The sequence below is a fragment of the Monodelphis domestica genome, chromosome 2, assembly GCF_027887165.1.
Source record: "Monodelphis domestica isolate mMonDom1 chromosome 2, mMonDom1.pri, whole genome shotgun sequence".
Taxonomy (NCBI): domain Eukaryota; kingdom Metazoa; phylum Chordata; class Mammalia; order Didelphimorphia; family Didelphidae; genus Monodelphis; species Monodelphis domestica.
In genome coordinates this window covers 504802445-504819676 of record NC_077228.1, presented here as the reverse complement: position 1 = coordinate 504819676, position 17232 = coordinate 504802445, and the positions used below count along the sequence as shown (strand labels likewise).

Genomic DNA, 17232 nt, shown 5'->3' with positions numbered 1-17232 from the left:
GGATTCTCATTTTAGTTGTGGTATCCAGAGCTCCAACACAGTGTCTGGTGCATAGGAGCTGCCCATGACTTGATTGATTGGTTGATTAATTGATAACCTTTAGTTCCCCGCTTTCATGTTTTTGACAGGAAAATCAGAAGCTCCGAGATCAGAATGATGACCTGAATGGGCAGATTTTAAGTCTCAGTCTTTATGAAGCAAAGAATCTCTTTGCCACTCAGACCAAAGCCCAGTCTTTGGCAGCAGAGATCGACTCAGCCTCTAGGGATGAGGTAAGGACAGGCTTAGCCTCTTGAGCTACCTCCAGTGCTTCAAGTTGGGAAATCCATAAGAAAAACATTTTTAAAAAGGCAATTCTAGGTCATCCATCAATCCTTGAACCTGTGTTCCTCCTCTGATTCTGATCTAAGAAACCCTTCATGCCTGCAAAAGGAACCAGGGTCAAGACTGACAACACTGGAAGGTACCTTAGAGACTATCTTATCCAGTCTCTTCATTTTACGAATGAGAAAATTGAGGCCTAGGAAGATTCATAATAGATTTAGAGCTAAAATAGAGAGGATTTCTTATCCAAAATCTTCATTTTTAAAGATGGAGAAACCGAGGTTGGGAGAGATTAAAGATTTAACATAGCCAGAAAGTATCTGAGGCCAGATTTGAATCCAGGCACTACTGCTTCCACATCGACACCACAATATATTTAACCTGAGTTTTGATAAATAACCACAAAGATCCTATGTTTGAAATCTGCTCTATAGCCCATGAGAGCTCTGCCTCCTCTAAATTCTGGTCTATTCCTCTTTATCCTCCCCTAGTTAGTACTCAAGAGTTTTTAAAAAAAAATAGATGTATTTTTCTTTGTGGTATTGATTGACAGTTGGTTTTCCCTTTTACTCTTTGCCTGGGGAATTTCTGAAAATAATATCATCATAGGTTTTGAATCTAAGAAAGGTTTGCTTCCACTTCCATCTTAGAATCCATACATATTGGTTCTAAGGCAGAAGAGCAGTAAGGACTAAGCAATTGGGGTTACATGACTTGGCTAGGCTCACACCCTGCCAGGGCACAGGTATTTGGAATGAGGAAAGAGAAATTGGTCTTCTAGTAGAAAATGGTAGAGGAGAAAGTCATAGGATTTGTCTGAGTCTACATTTGAATCCAGGACCTATCTCCAGTCCTGACTTTCTATCCACTGAGACACCTAGCTGCCTCGTGTTGTAGAATTTTTTATTCCTTTTCCCAAGTTAAAAGTTGACTTTAAGGAACAGCTAGGTGGCTCAGTGGATTGAGAATCAGGCCTAGAGATGGGGAAGTCCTGGGTTCAAATCTGGACTTAGACACTTTCTATTGGAGTGACCTTGATGTAGCAAGGGAAGGTAAAAGTAGCAAGAGTATGATTGAACAGATATGGAGGATTTAATAGGCAAAATAATTGGAATAACAATAATAACTGGCGAGTCACTTAAACCCCAATTGCCTAACTCTTACCAGCTCTTCTGACTTGGAACCAATACACAGTATCAGTTCTAACACAGAAAGTAAGGGTTTTAAATTTAAAACATTTATTTAATTTAAAATTAAAATTTTAAATTTAAAAATTAATTTAAAATAAAAAAAATTTAATTTAAATTTAAAAATTTAAAACAAAAACAAAAAAACAATTGACCTATTGTATCTAGTCAGTCCATTGTGCCTCACATTCCACCTACCTTTCCTCGATACCAAATTTGCTTTGACTGAGGTCTATGCCCTTGTGCCAATCAGAACAGGGTAGATATCTCTTGATATCTCTAGACATCTCTTGGCTTTTGGGGCAGAAGGCTGAGTTTTCATTGGGTGTCTCTTGTCTGTCTTTATCAGCTTATGGAAGCCCTCAAAGAGCAAGAAGAGATCAATTATCGACTGAGACAGTACATGGACAAGATCATCCTTGCCATCTTAGACCACAACCCATCTATTCTGGAGATCAAAAACTGAAAGGAGATGGAGGGGTGGAAGTGGGAGTGGGACCAAGGAAGAGCCTGGGAGAGCGACAGCCACTCAACACCCTCTGCACATGTCACTGGATTTAAGTGTCACTAATACTGTAAATGTCTATACATACAACTGTGTGAGTGTGTGTATGTGTGTACAACTGAGTATGAAAGAAATGAGCGTGTGTATGAATGTTCATAAGTGGTAAGCGGTTGATTCTTTAATCACAAAGGTCTGGTTGGGTTAGTTTTTCATGCACTTTGTTGTACCTTTGCAGGGAAGAGGGCTAGCAGAGGGAATAGAAGGCAATTATTAATGTAATAACAATATAACTGGAAACTTTGTGTTTTAGATATTGGATAAAATGACTACCTCTGGTTGTACGAGATCTATTTCTATTGTGAGAGGTGCCCCCATACCTCCTACAGGATAGAGAACAAAAAACAATGACTTTTTCAGTAACTTGAATCCCTAGCCACCTTGTGATTGGGCTTAGTTTGATCCCATTCTCCTCTTACTTCCATCAGTGGCACACCCTGCCAGGGCACAGGTATTTGGAATGAGGAAAGAGAAATTGGTCTTCTAGTAGAAAATGGTAGAGGAGAAAGTCATTGCTTCATATTTGGTGTGTTTTGGGGGTAGGGGATTTGTGACTAGTAGAACCACTCGCTGGCAAAGAGTGGTTTGTCTCTTTAGTATCTACTTCCATTTTGCACACCATTCCTAATGACTAGTGGATGGTTTTGGGTTCTTATAGGAATGACTTGGGTCTCACAGATATTCTACAACTTAACCCCAGTTTTCAGGGGAATTAGAATTAAGGCTGTCTAATTTCTTTTTGGTTGGGCTCTTGGCCTTTATTTTTTAAGGTTTCCCTTTCATTCCTGCATTCTTACTACCTCCCTTTTTATTTCTCTGTGTATGTGTGTGTGAGATTATGTGTGTGTGTTGGTTGCTTATTTAAGAAAATAAAGATGTTCCAGTCCAATGTTTGGTAGGGAACAGATGTTTGGAAAGAGTGGAGGATGATAGAAGTTTAAGTAATTAAAAGGTGCGTTGGGGAGATAAGAAGGGTTTTATCCCCATCAATTTTCATTCGACACCATCAGCTTCCATCCTGACATCTGACCAACTGAATGATGGCATCCAGCTCCAGAACCTATGTCTGTGTGGGGCTGAAGCAAATATCCTCAAAGGTTTTGGATCTAATCAAGAAAGGCTTGCTAATGACATTTTAAAGTCCTACCCAGTGTGGCTTGGCACGGTGGTATCTTTGTAATCCCAGGCAGAGGCTAGCATATCTCTTGAACAATCTTTTTTTTTTTTTTGGGGGGGGGGGGTTCTGAACTGGAGTATGCTAAGACCATTTGTACCAAACTTGGCATAAATGTGAATCTCCAGGAATGGGGAAGGGGGGGGGGGAGGAGGGGAGGCACCGCAACAGTGAACTGGCCCAGGTGAAAAACTGATTGTTGACCAGTAGTGGAATTAGGTTTATGAGAAGCCCCTGCTCTTCCAACCCAAATTAAATAGGAAAACTTTTTTTTAAATCCCTGTTAGATGTTCCTAGCACACTCCTGAAGTCTGACTGGCTCCTATTAGGGTGTGGGATTTTGCCATCAAATGAGATGGATAAAAAGTCTACTAGGACCTGAAGATCTTTTATTCTGAATATTCAAACAGCCCTTTGTTGCCTGCACAGAAGAGAAAGAGTGAGGTTGTCCATGAGACACAAGTGGAGTAGGCCAGGAGAACTGGGACTGACTTTGATCATTCTCCTGACACTTGGTAGGGGGTTCGTACTAAGAGGTTTTTCATGTAGGAACTGAGCTTTTTGCCCATTGCCATTGTCTTCCTCCTCTTCTCACATTCATCTTCAATTTTTATATTCCTTTGCCATGCATTTCCCTTAATCCTATATATGTACATATATGTATTTCTATACACACACCCCTTTAGTTTCTTGTTTTCTTCACTGTCACATGAAAAGGAACGTCTGGGCATGTTGGAGAAGGGGATGCGGATGAATCATAACAAGTCTGAGGGCGAGCCACTGTGGAAATATTGGGGTTCCTCTCTAATCTAGGAATCTGGTCTATGAGAGCAGCTACAGAAGCTGGGCTTTTCCCCCTATCCCAGGACCGTGACCATCTTGTAAGCTGAGTTTTTCCTTAACAGTTTTTCCAAAATAGGGGAAACTGACAAAAAACAACTTTTATTTTCTTTGAAATAATGACTTCTCCAGCACATACATACAGGCCATGTGTCCCTGGCAAATTACTTAACCTCTCAATGCCCCCAGAAGACTGAAAAGACTTCAGCTACCAAGTAGGCACCTTTCAGCATTGATAAAGCATTCTCGATACCAGTGACCTCATAGATCCATTCCAAAAAGAATTAGCCACTTGCATCCCATTGACCTCCCACAGAGGATCAATCATCTGAAAATTCTCAAAGCTGTCAGCCATGGGTCCACCTAGGCATCGAGGTTCTCTGTGAGAGTAATGGAATGGATGAAGAAGAGGTTAGAAATTAAGGAGAGGAAATCTGGAAAAAGGAGAATGGAATGAATGGGCCAGAAGAGGCAAAGGGAGAAATCAAAGCGAGTGGGGGAGAGGGAGAAATTTTAAAAAACAACTAGAAGGATGACAATCATAATGAATTCAGAGGCAAAAGAGAATCCAGGTCACTCAATTTGAAGCAAATGAAAAAAATAGTTTGAGTCATCACACTGGTTTGATTATCTCTTTTTTTAAAAAACATGTGGCTGAAAGATCAGGCCCAGGTAACTAAGTTAAGTTTTAATCTATTTTAATTTTTAAAATCAGTTTTTGTATCTTTAAAAAAATTTTAAGACGTCAGAATCAATGGAAGATGTATGTATATATTTTTTACTTTTGTGCTTGTTTTGGCTATGTGTCGTGCTCCCCTGCCTTGTAGGAGGCACGTAGAAAAAGTGTCAGGTACTGCCGTAAATATATGGAGAATTTGGACCCAATGCAAAGAGGATCCAGCCTTGTGAACAAACAAATAAATATGAGCCTTGGAAACTCCCATCCCTCCCTTAGGAGGCACCTGAGGAGTCTGGTGCCCTCAGCTGTTTCTTTACTCTTTTCCCAAATAGCATCTAGATTCGGTGACTGTTTGCTCAGCTGTTCAAAGAGAAGATTTTCTCGTGATCAGAGAGGCCAAAGTTGGTGTGATTTATCTCTTCTTTTTTTTTTTTTAAACAGCTGGTTTAAAGGAGCAAGCCCCATGAAACACTTATTTAGTTAAATTCAGCATAGTTTTAATCATTTGTTTTAACTTTTAACTCAATTTTTGATATATCTCAGAACTCATTTCCAAAGTTGTTAGAATGAAGGATGAATTAAGCTGACCTGCTTTGTTCAGCCCAGTGGACCAACAAGTCCCAGTGTCCAAATGGTGAACCTTGAGGCAACTCTGGGAGTCATGTGTGTGCTTGCGTGCATGTGTGTCTGTGTGATTTAACCTCTGTGAGTGGAGGGGGGAGGGAAAGGAAAGAGATACCCACTGCCATTTTATGTGCAATGATTTATTTCTCCTTTTTGGTCAGGAGGTGTCATCTTTTTCATTTGATGAGGGACTTGTTCCCGCCACATCCACCTTAAGACCTTCCTTCCCACTCCTCTGTCCTTGAGGTCTGTTTCCTTTAGATGAAATTTGAGGACAAAGAATAAAGGCTGCCATCCCAGCAGGAATAACATAGGTTCATAGTAGAAGGCCATCAAGCCCAACGCCCTCATTTTGCTGATGAGGAAACTGAGGTACTAAATTAGAGGAAGTGACTTGCCCAGGGTCATGCAGCTATATGAAAATTTTCCCTGGTATCATCTCTAAGAGTTTGATGGACTATTGTATGGAATCTGTTGGAAGGCAAACATTTAGACAGGGTAGGGAAGGCATTTTTCAATCTTTTAAGTGGAAAGAAAGCAACTTACATTGCTATTGTCAGGGTCCTGTTTTTCACAAGCATTAGAAAGTTCTGGGGGGAACAAATGGAACTTGAGAATTAATTCTCTGGGAAGAGAAGTTTGGGTAGAGAGGTTTCTGGTCTATGATTCTGTAACTACTCCATTCTGTGCTGAATAGTTGACAGGGAGCCCGGGGAAAGATGGGAAGGCAGGAAGTGCCCAATCCTAAATAGGATTTTATAATCAAATTTGACCCTAACAAAATAATCCTGTGGAGTTGATTCTATCATCATCGCCCCCATTTTATAGATGAATAAACTGAGGCCTAGAGAAGTTCAGAAACTTTGTAGAGGTCACAAAGCTAATTAAGTATTTGAGGCAGAACTGAAACCCAGGTTTTCCTAATTCCAAGTTCAGCACCCTAGCCACAAGAGCCTCAACCTCAAGACTTGGGGAATATCATTTCTCTAGGTCTTAATTTACTTCCTCATGGAAAAGGGAAGGGGGGGCTCAGACTAGATTAAGCGAATCAACAATTATTTGTTATTGGCCATCATGCCAGGAACTATGTAAGAGACTGAGGATGGATACAAAGACAAAGGGGAAAGCAGTTCTGCTCTCTGGGAGTAAGTTCTAATTTAGGTTTGTGGTTTTGTTTTTGAGCCATTCCTCCCTAAATCCTTCTGGCTGGCCAGGACCTCCCCCTGGTGGTTCGAGAGTGAGTTGTTCTTTCTCTTTGGGGGTTTCAGGGACATGGCACCATGGCTAGTCTCTCCATCAAATGCCAGCAGCTCCTTCTTGGAATTCAGACATGGGCTGATAGTCCTGCCTCAGCCAGAGGTGAAAGCAATGGCTTCCATGCTTTTTACTGTAGACACAGACCTTTGGTCACCGGGGCAGCCTCGATGAAGTCCATGGTTGCTGTTCCCTTCACTGAAGAGGATTTAGATCTGGTCCAGCCTCTTTGAGGCACCTGCCCAACTGTAGGAAATCCGCTCTCCATGGACTCCCTCCCCATCCAGTACCAATCCCAGATGATCCTGGGTAGTCTTTAAGTTCCTGGTTAATTCTAACAGAGGCACGGTGATGGGGTCTGAGGACATCTCTCCACCCCCAAAGGTGAGATGTCTGGAGAGATGTCAGTCTGAATTTGGGGGGGAAATTTGCATCTTTATTCTCATTTTCCTCCAAAGTTTTCTTCGATTATGAATGTAGGCAACCAATATTCTTTGGACTCTGTAGGCTTCAACAGACTGCCATTGGGATCTAGGCTAACTAAGAGCAAGATCCTGGATAGGGAGCTGGCCTCAAATATTTGCATTTAAACCCCACCATTGATACTGTACTGCCCTGGCTAAGCCATTTAGCTTCATGTTGTAGACCAGTGGTATCAAATTCAAAAAGAAACAGAGGTCCCTAATCCAGACTTAAGGATCCTTGCAGACCCCTTATTGACTAGTTTTAAAATGTGATATTTTTATTTATTTTGTGAAGTATTTCCCAATTACATTTTAATCTGGTTTGAGCCATACTTGGGTGTCTTGTGGGCCATGTGATATCTCTGCTCTAAGCAGTTCCCTGAGAGTGTGAATGTCAGAGAAGATGCTAAATCTGCTCTGGGAGAGGGAATTTCCTCACCTGGAAGTTCTTTATCAGCAGCCCAGTCCCTATCCAGAACCAAACCAGTCCTAACACTTTATGATTTTATCTTTTTTTTCCCCTCCCAGCCAAAGGTAGATTAAAGTCACCTTGATCTCCTCAGTTACCTTAGAAACAACATGAAATAGATTCAAATCTGTTTTTTTCATGGATTGTGCATGTGTAACCGACCTTTTTTATATCTTTAGAAGTTGGTTTAACTTTCCAAGGAATAAATAAAACTCTAGAATTTCAGGTTGTGCCACTTTGTATATGCTAATGGTCATGGGGTTATTTTACCCTTGGCAATGACCATGTGGGGAGAAGTTAAGCCTTGAAGGTTCCCTGTTAATGGTGGCACATGTTCACTGGGTTATTAAACAAGGACTAGTCAAGTCTCCCACTTGGCCTCATACCAGCTGATGTGTGGTTTCAGTTGCCCAAATGCTTCAGGAATCTCTTTGGGAGATAGTAGGACTTCTTCCCAGAAGCCTCTAGGATCCTAAATGGCTAATGTCCAGGAAGGATCTTTTGAATAGCTCGCCACAGAAGAAACAAAGGCAAATCTTAAGTCAAAAGACAAAGGGGAGGCACAGGTTTTGGAAGCAGGGAACCTGGGCCAGGAAGGACCTTAAGGACCATTTAAGTCTAAACCCTTCATTTTTGCACATAAAGGTCACAAGGGTAGGAGGATTTGAACCTAGGTCCTATGAGGCCATCCTAGTGCTTTCTCCACTGACTCTGCAGCTTACTAGTTTTGTAAACTGTGGTCTAGTCACTTCCTCTCTCATCCTTAGTTTCTTCTGTAAAATGAAGGACATTGGACTTGCTGACCTTTAAGAACCCTTCCCACTCTAAATCCTATGACTTTTAAGTTCAGTTCTTCATTGGTTACATAAATCCCAAAGCCAGTTTGAATGCAAGGGGGAGCAGAAGTCTTTTTTTCCCCTTAAAACATACTTGGGAATTACTCTTTCTTCTGCCTTGCTAAATAGAAAAGCGGTAGCTTCATTTATTTTGCTACCAAGGTTTTCTAGGGGAGGGTAGACCAAGGGAAGCTATAACTTAAAGTCAACTCCTTTCCCATTCCCATTAGACCTCCCTTTCAATCCCTCCCCCCTCCCCCAAAAAAAACCCAAATGCTATAATCTTTCCCTAAATCAGCTCGTTTCCATTACCACTGATCACTAAAGCCTGGTCAGACCAATCGATTGGAAGCATTGGGGGGAATAGTAGTAAGCAGGATTGTGTGGGGTTTCCTGATTTTTTTCCCCCAAAGATGGGAATGAGTACAGATGTGATAGTTGAGTTTGGAGAAGATTTTGGTGTTGAGATTGGGTTTTGAAGGGTTTTTTTTAGGTATAGCAAACTCAGAAAATAATTCGAGATTTAAGTGGGTCAGGAAAAAGTCCAAAAACTAAGCAAGAATGAGAGGAGACTGCATTGCAGTTGTCTGATGTTCTCTCTAAGGTCTACAGAAACAACACTGGTTGGAGCGGAGGGGACCATGAAATGAGTTAACAATTCAAGGAACTTCCATCTTCTGGGCATTGGTGCTATGTATCCCTCCTCCTTTCTCTGCCTTTTCTCCTTGACCCTTGACATTTCTTTGGGAGTCAGGAAGCCTTCTGGGAAACTCCTGTTGAGTCTACTTTGGGCACCATGATTTTTGATTCTGGAATTCAACTGGGAGTCCAGAATAGGAAAGCTGATGGGGATTAGGACTGCTCTACTTTAGAAAGGTTCCTGCCTTTTTCAAACTTGAAAAAACTGGAAATAATTGGGTGTAGAGTGGAACTCCACCCAGAGGCCAACTGGACAAAGGATCCTGATGGATTCAATCACTGTTTATGACCCTCCCTTGGTGGCTAGGTATACTGATGGCCTGAGCCCTTAACCATAATGCCCAGTAGCCTGTTGGGATGGACTTGTGGTTGGATCAACCTCTGGGGGAATGAGAATAGAACAGAGGGCTAGCGTTGCCTGGATAGCCGCCTTCCTCTCTCTATTCTAGGCCCCCCTGGGACTAATTGGCATTGGGATATCCACTTTCTGAGATCAAATACTTAACTATTTGCTGTGTGACCTTAGGGAAGTGACTCAGATTTTCTGGGCTTTAGGTGCCATTCTTTAAAATGATCAGATTGGGTTACAGGCACCTTCCTGCACCGATGTTTTTGTGGCTACATGATTCACATAGGTTAATGGAGTAACAAAAACTTGGGCTTTAGATAAGTGGAAAACCTGTGGAGAAGGGACCAAATACTCGTACTTCACACCAATGGCCTGGCTACGCAGGGTGACCCGCTGCAGCTTAAATGAGAAAGCTAGGGAGTTGAGGAATGTCAAAAAGGACTTTTGAGAGAAGTTTGTTTCTACCAAGCCCAAGTCTTTGACAGAATGTGGCCACACTGGGCACACACAACTTGGTTTCCTATATTAAGGGCACATTCCTGCTAAACTTGTATGAGATTTGGAGTTTGGTTTGGTTTTTTTCCATTTAAATGTAGATGTTTCTGACTTGGCTGCAAGCCTTCAAATCTCCCTCTGGCTCTTATTTTCCAGGGAGCAGGAAGTTACATTCCCTCACTGTCCGTGTTGTACTCACGGCATGCTTGAAATACTGTCTGCACTTAACTGAATTTTCCTAGATTTGCATTGTGGGACTATTTGCTTTATTTTTTTGCTGTGTTGCCCAGGCCATATGGATCTCTTGTCTGCATGTGTTAGGGGTCTTCTGGACGTGTGCCTTTCCTTCACTGTCTTGACTGTACAGAATTTTTCATGTTTACTTGTCACTTGGGATACTTTTTGCTTTTTTACTCTTTTGTCCTATATAAGCTGGCCCTGGCTTCCCTCTCCTATGATCTGTAAATGCATAAATACAATGGACTGTATTTAAATTTCCTGGACCGTGAGGGGATGTAAAGAAAATAATTATTCATGGAACAGATCTACACCTACACTCATGCTTCTCCAAAACATTCAGGCCCTTAAGTTACTTTGCATTCTACTTGGCAATGAACACTTGATTATTTTGTATAGAGTGTCATCATCATCATTTTTTGGAACGATTCGGGGACACTGAACTATTTAGCCCTTCTTTGACCATCCTGCACATCCTATTTTAGAAGTATTGTGTCTTTAAAAAAACAGTTACTCTTGTAAAACTACTGCCCATGAAATCCTAGTAACACCCTTGAAGAAGGAACGGGGTTTGCACAAACTGCTGTCACATTACAGATTCCTGATTGGTTTTGTTGGCTTCAAACAGCTGCACAGGATTATTGGAAAAGGAACAGCTTCTGGTCCATTTGTTTCCCTTTAGGACCAGGGGTAAAGCAAGGATCGCCACCCAAGCGGTATCCATAAGCAGGAGCCCAGCTCCTGTGAATGTGGTGGTTTGGGCCACCAAGGCATAGTTTAATAGATTCTGCTCAATGCAGAAGGGATTTTATTTTTAGGTGGTTTGTGGAAGAGATCCTACCTGCAAATGATCTCTTTTGTTCTAAGATGTGGGCAGCTAATGACCACCTTTCCTTTGTGCCCAATTTTCTCCTGTCTCTTCCTCCTGGAGCCCAGGAAAAGGGAAGAGATTTGGCCTCCTGATGCAATGCAAAAGTTACATATGTAATCATCTAAAAAAGTTAAGAGTTCAAATTCTGCCTTGAGCAAAATAGAGTTCACTGCAATGACCTTAAATCTGGAAACTTGTCCTAAGCCATTAGGGGTGGGAATGATGCTGGGACATCACAGGAGGAAACCCTTGGGGCAGAGAGCCAGGTATACACTCTCCTCCTGGCCCTGGGTTCCTCTGACAAGATCATGTAACCTAGGGGAGGAGGTGGGCAGCAATGGTGCTACCTTCTCTCTGTGTCCCAGTATCTCTATAACTCCAGCTGGATTTTACTCTGAAAGGAAAGGGCTGTTGCCAATACTGGGAGAGCCCCTTCCAGGGAACTGTAATGTTGTATAGACAAAGGTGTAAATAAATGATTTGCTTTTCTTGCCTGACTCAAAGTGTCTCTTTAATATGGGAGGGTGAGAGGGCACAAAGCAAGAGAAGGGAGGAACCAAGGATGTGAACCAATAACTTCTTTAGGTCCTTACATTCTGTTCTAGAATCAATACTAGATATCAGTTCCAAAGCAGAAGAGCAGTAAGGGCTAGGCAATGGGAGTTAAGGGACTTGCACAGGGTCATACATCTAGGAAGTGTCTGAGGACAAATTTGAACCCAGGACCTCCTGACTCCAGACCTAGCTCTCTGTCCACTGAGCCACCTCGATACCCCTAATATATTATTTTCTTGTGAGTGTTTATAGAATTTTTTTCAGGGATATAAGCAGTGAATGCTTTGTACAAAGTATATAAACATAGGCTGTATTTGGAGGGCCAGCAATGCTCTCATCTTTCGGTAGTAGGCATGCAATGCTTTCTCTTAAGAAAGGTAGGCTGAAGCCCATGGATGGGAAGCAGCTGGTAGAGTGCTTTGCTAGTAATTCATGAGCCACTGGGAAGCATCTGGGCCAAGAACTATGGAGCTCTTCAGCCCACAGAGAAACTCGAGTTTGATATTGTCGACATCAATGTTCTGTTGTTCACTATATTAGTAAATCACATCTTAAAAATAAAATGTAGACTTAAGAAATCCCCCAAGATCGTAGATTTAGAACCAGTGACGGGAAAGCTTTCTGTTACTCATTGGGACAAGCTGTGGTTTCTTTGTGTTGGGGTGTCTTACAACTAGACAGAGAGCCAGAAATTTCCCACATCTTCCTTCAGGGATTTTTCTAACTTTTGATTTCTCTCATTCCCAGCTTCTCCAGAAAAGTTGTTTGATTGCTGTTGAGAGAGAGTTTAGAGAAGCCTAGAATTGGGGATATGGAGATCACGAACATAGAACATGGTCAGAGTTTTCCATCTTGGCAGACTGACCACTAACCAGGGAACTTTAGGACTTGATTTCAGACAGGTGCCTACAGCTAGGTGGTACAGTGGATGGAGTAATGGTCTTGGAATCAGGAAAACTTATTTTTCTGAGTTCAATTCTAGCCTCAGACAATTACTGACTGGGTGACCCTGAGCAAGTCACTTAACCCTATTTGCCTCAGTTTCCTTATCTGTAAAATGGGCTGGTGAAGGAAATGACAAACCACTCTAGTATCTTTGGTATGTAAATATTTGCAATGTAATTCTAATTGATCATATGAGTTTTTAAATATTGTTTATGGAGAACCCAAGTCAATTGACCAATTCTTTACCACTTTTCTTCTCAAAGGATGATTCTATACTGCTCCAGGCCAGGGAACTCGGTCCAACCAATCCTATGCCTTTGGGTAGCATGCCTAGTTCTGTTGAGTCCTGATTTACGGGGATAGACATAGATTCTTTCTGGTTTTTTGATAATTGTTCCCATCATTTAAGGTTTTACAAAATGTTTTTCATGTGTAAATATAATATCCATCTTAATTAAACATGGAGAATTGGAATTTCAGAGAGGTATAGGAACTTGCCTAGAGTCAAATAATTAGTATCAGAGCCACAAATTGAACCTGACTCCTGGCAGCTAGATGGCACAGAGGAGAGAGAACTGGATTTGGAGTTAAGATGATCTGAGTTCAAATTCTACCTTAGATATTTACATGGGTAAATCACCTTACCTCTCTGGGCCTCAGTTTCTTCATCTGTAAAATCAGAGTTGTACTCAATTGGCCTTCAAGATCCTCTCTAGCTCTAAATCTGTGTTCTCAGTGGTACCTTTTCTGCTATATGACATGCGTTGGAAAGTGGTATTATTTAGTTGACCAAAGCATAGGCCCCTTTTCTGGCCTGGCAGTCCAGTCTCTGGTCCACAACTAGGTTGAATACACATTTATTGTGAGAGGCAACTTAGGGAAATGCATCAAAAACCTACCTCAGTCAGGGAAGGTGGGTTTCAAGTTCTATCTTGTGACGTCAACTACCCATATGACCCCCAGCAAATAGCTGCTGCTCCCTGCACCTATAGTAATTCTCTAAAACTGTCAGTTGGAGAGAAGATTGTGTCCTACACTAGACAGAGGGAGTTCTTCTTTGGGAGCCTTGAAGAAGTGGATAATTCAAGGTGAGTTTTATTGTTAGTATTATTTATTATAACTAGATTTTTTAGTTGGGGCTAAGAGCCATGGTGGATAGGATGCCAGACCAGGAGATGGGAAGACCTGGGTTTAAATCTAGCTTCAGACACTTCCTAGCTGTGTGACCCTGGTCAAGTCACTTAATCCCCATTGCCTAGCCTAGTAATGGCAAACCTTTTATTTTTTTTTAATTTTTAATTGATTTAAAATATTTATCCATGGTTACATGATTCGTGTTCTTTCCTTCCCTCCCCCCTCCCATATGTGTCATTGATCAAGACCTATTTCCATATTATTAATATCCCCCATCAACCCATGTGATCAAGCACTTGTTTTTCTTCTCTATTTCTACTCCCACAGTTTTTCCTCTGAATGAGGATAGTATTCTTTCTCATAAATCCCTCCGAGTTGTTCTGTATCACTGCACTGCCACTAATGGAGAAGTCCATTACATTTGATTGTACCACAGTGTATCGGTCCCTGTATATAATGTTCTCCTGGTTCTGCTCCTTTCACTCTACATCACTTCCTGGAGGTTGTTCCAGTTCACAGGGAATCCCTCCAGTTTATTATTCCTTTGAGCACAATAGTATTCCATCACCAACAGATACCACGATTTGTTCAGCCATTCCCCAATCGAAGGGCATCCCCCTTATTTTCCAATTATTTGCCACCTCAAAGAGAGCAGCTATGAATATTCTTGTACACGTCTTTTTCCTTATTATCTCTTTGGGGTATAAACTCAGCAGTGGTATGACTGGGTCAAAGGGCAGGCAGTCTTTTAAAGCCCTTTGGGGATATTTCCAAATTGGATGGCAAACCTTTTAGAGGGGTGGGTGATGTGAGAAATGCCCTTAGGCACCTGTGGAGATTTGGAGGGGAGCAACCTGCCCCCCTACCTCATCCCTCCAGCTTTCTAGTAATGAACTCTAGCAAGCTCTGTGCCAGGATGATGGCATGTGTGCCCACAGAGAGATCTCTGAGTGCCCCTTTTGGTACATATGCCAGAGGTTCACCACCAGGGGCCCTTACCACTCTTCTACCTTGGAACCAACATGCAGTATTGCTTCTAAGAGAGAAAGCAAGGGCTTACATTTTTTAATTAATTGAGTACTTAAAATAACTTGATGGTGGATGCTTAGAATGTGGTGCTAGCTACCTTTTGGAGTGCCTTTCCTGGGATTCCTAGGAAGTAGAGTGGACAATGACAAAAAGACATTGACTGTGTATTTGTCTACATTGTGGCAATACTATCATTCAAAAACTCTAGTTGGGGAATATTATTTTTTAAAGTTTAAAAGTCAATAAATCTGCCAAAATAATCTTCCAAATGCATAGATCAGACCAGGTCCTTCCTCTGCTCAAGAACTACCAAGTACTCCCAATTGTTTATAATATAAAATATAAAATCATATGAGCTTTTAAGACCTTCCACAATCTAATTATAATCTGACTTTTAAAATATTTTGCATTCCTCTATTAATTTTTTTTTAATCCTTACCATTTTAGAATCAATATGATGTACTGGTTCCAAGGCAGAAGAGTAGTAAGGGCTGGGCAATGAGGGTTAAATGACTTGCCCAGGGTCACACAGCTAGGAAGTGTCTGAGTTCACATTTGAACCCAGGACCTCCTTTCTCTAGGCCTGGCTCTCTATCCACTGAGACACTTAGCTGCCCCCTCCATTAACTTTGAAATTTCAACCAAACTGGAGAGCTTGTTCCCCAAATGTAGCAGCCCATCTCCCTTCTCAGTACTTAAAATTGGCTCCCATTTGTCTGCCTTTCAAAATCCTTATCTGCCTTCCCAACTCAGATCTAGTATCCTTCTTTCCCCCAGCTTCCTTTATCTTCCCAGATGTAAGTGCTTTCTCTCACTGATTCTCTTGAATTTACAAACCTATGGTTGGGCTGCTCTGCCTCCAATTGGAATTCAAATTCTTTGAGGGTGGAGACTTGTGATCCCCTTTGTATCTGCCACACCTCTGGGGAGGCTCTGACTCCAGAACCACGGAGAGCTCTTTCCGCCATACTAGGCTTGCTCAGTCTCAGCTTTTTAGCTATATAGCCTCATCCTACCCCACTGGAGCTGGAGACAGAGGACTGGCTGGCACTTATTTACTAGCTGAGGCATGGTGATGGTTAAAAACAGTGACAAAATCCATTTGGAGTCCTCACAAGGGTAACAGCTGGCACCTGGCTATGAGGCAGGAGACACAAACTCCAAGTCGTGGGTTGGGAGTTGACAGGGATCTGGCCCCCGCTAATACTTCCAAACAGTCCCTTGGAGCCTGGGGTTTGGGAGATGGGGAAGCAGTGGGTGGTGGGTGGCTTTCTCTGTTGAATCTCAGTTTGCAGATGAGTCACCAGCCCGTGGAAATGCCTGCTAAACAGAACATCTTTGTATGGCTGTCATATTCATAGGAGTCTCAATTTTGAAATGGGAGGAACTTTTGGGGTTATTTTCTCCAACCCCCTCATTTTTCAGAGAAGGGAACTAATGCCCCAGAGATATTATCTAACTTGTTCAAGGTCACATTGGTTTCCACTTGAGAGAACCCAAACAAACAGAATCAAGGAAAAGTCCCAGGATCTCCCCAAGCCAAGAAGCACCATCTCCTACTCCAGCCAATCCCATCACCGTTACCAGTAAAATGGGGCTCTGTGTGGGTTCTGCCCCCATCTGCCTTCTGGAGAGAGCCTTTGACCAAATGATGAGAAGCAGATGATAGGACTGCCCTGACTGAGCTCCACATATGGAAAATTGGGTCTGAATACCAAATATAGTATAATATTATAGTATTATATATTCTATAGTATATATAGTATGCTGTTATTATATGTTCTATAATATATAGTATACTGGTATTTTATTTTTCTATAGCATATATAGTATACTTTTATTATATGATCTATAATATATGGGTATTATATATTCTATAGTATATATAGTATACTGGTATATTATTACATATTCTATAGTATATATCAGTGATGGCAAACCTATGGCACAGGTGCCAAAGATGGCACAAAGAGTACTTTCCGTGGGCATGCAGCCCCCCTCCTCTACTCCCCTGCCAGAGTTCATCACTCGAAAGGCAGAAGGACTCAGGTGGAGCTGCCCCCCTCCTCCTCTCCACTGTGCCTGATGACATTTTTTTCACATCACTCACCTCTCCTCCCAGCAACTCAACCGGGAGCACATAGTAGATAAGATGGGTTGCTCACAAGAGACAGAGCTAGAGGGGAGCAGAGTGCTTGGGCCACTCCCCTCCCCCTCTCTATACTCACTGAGGACATTCCTCACTTCACCCTCCCCTCTACCCAGCAGCCCAATGGTAGTGCTTCCTTCTTCCCCTGTGTGGAGTAAGGTGGGGGCACACCCAGCATGAGGAGGAGGCAGCATTCCATCTCTAAAAGGTTCAACATCACTGATATGTATAGTATAATAGTATATTATTAAAATTCTATAGTATATATAGTATACTGGAATTATTATATATTCTATAGTATATATAGTACATTGGTATTATATATTCTATAGCATATAGTATACTGGTATATTATA

The 17232-nt window shown here is 41.8% G+C and overlaps 1 protein-coding gene across 2 annotated transcripts in view; it reads left to right on the top strand.

Annotated features, from left to right (window-relative positions):
• Nucleotides 1-11561, top strand: part of RAB11FIP4 (RAB11 family interacting protein 4) — a 203814-nt gene extending 192253 nt beyond the window's left edge. For both annotated transcript variants that reach the window (XM_001368386.4, XM_007485572.3), the window contains 2 exons: nucleotides 129-272; nucleotides 1861-11561. In XM_001368386.4, coding sequence (XP_001368423.1) covers nucleotides 129-272; nucleotides 1861-1977 — 261 coding nt within the window. In that variant the 3' untranslated portion in view covers nucleotides 1978-11561. The remainder of the gene's footprint in view (nucleotides 1-128; nucleotides 273-1860) is intronic.
• Nucleotides 11562-17232: the final 5671 nt, after the last annotated feature.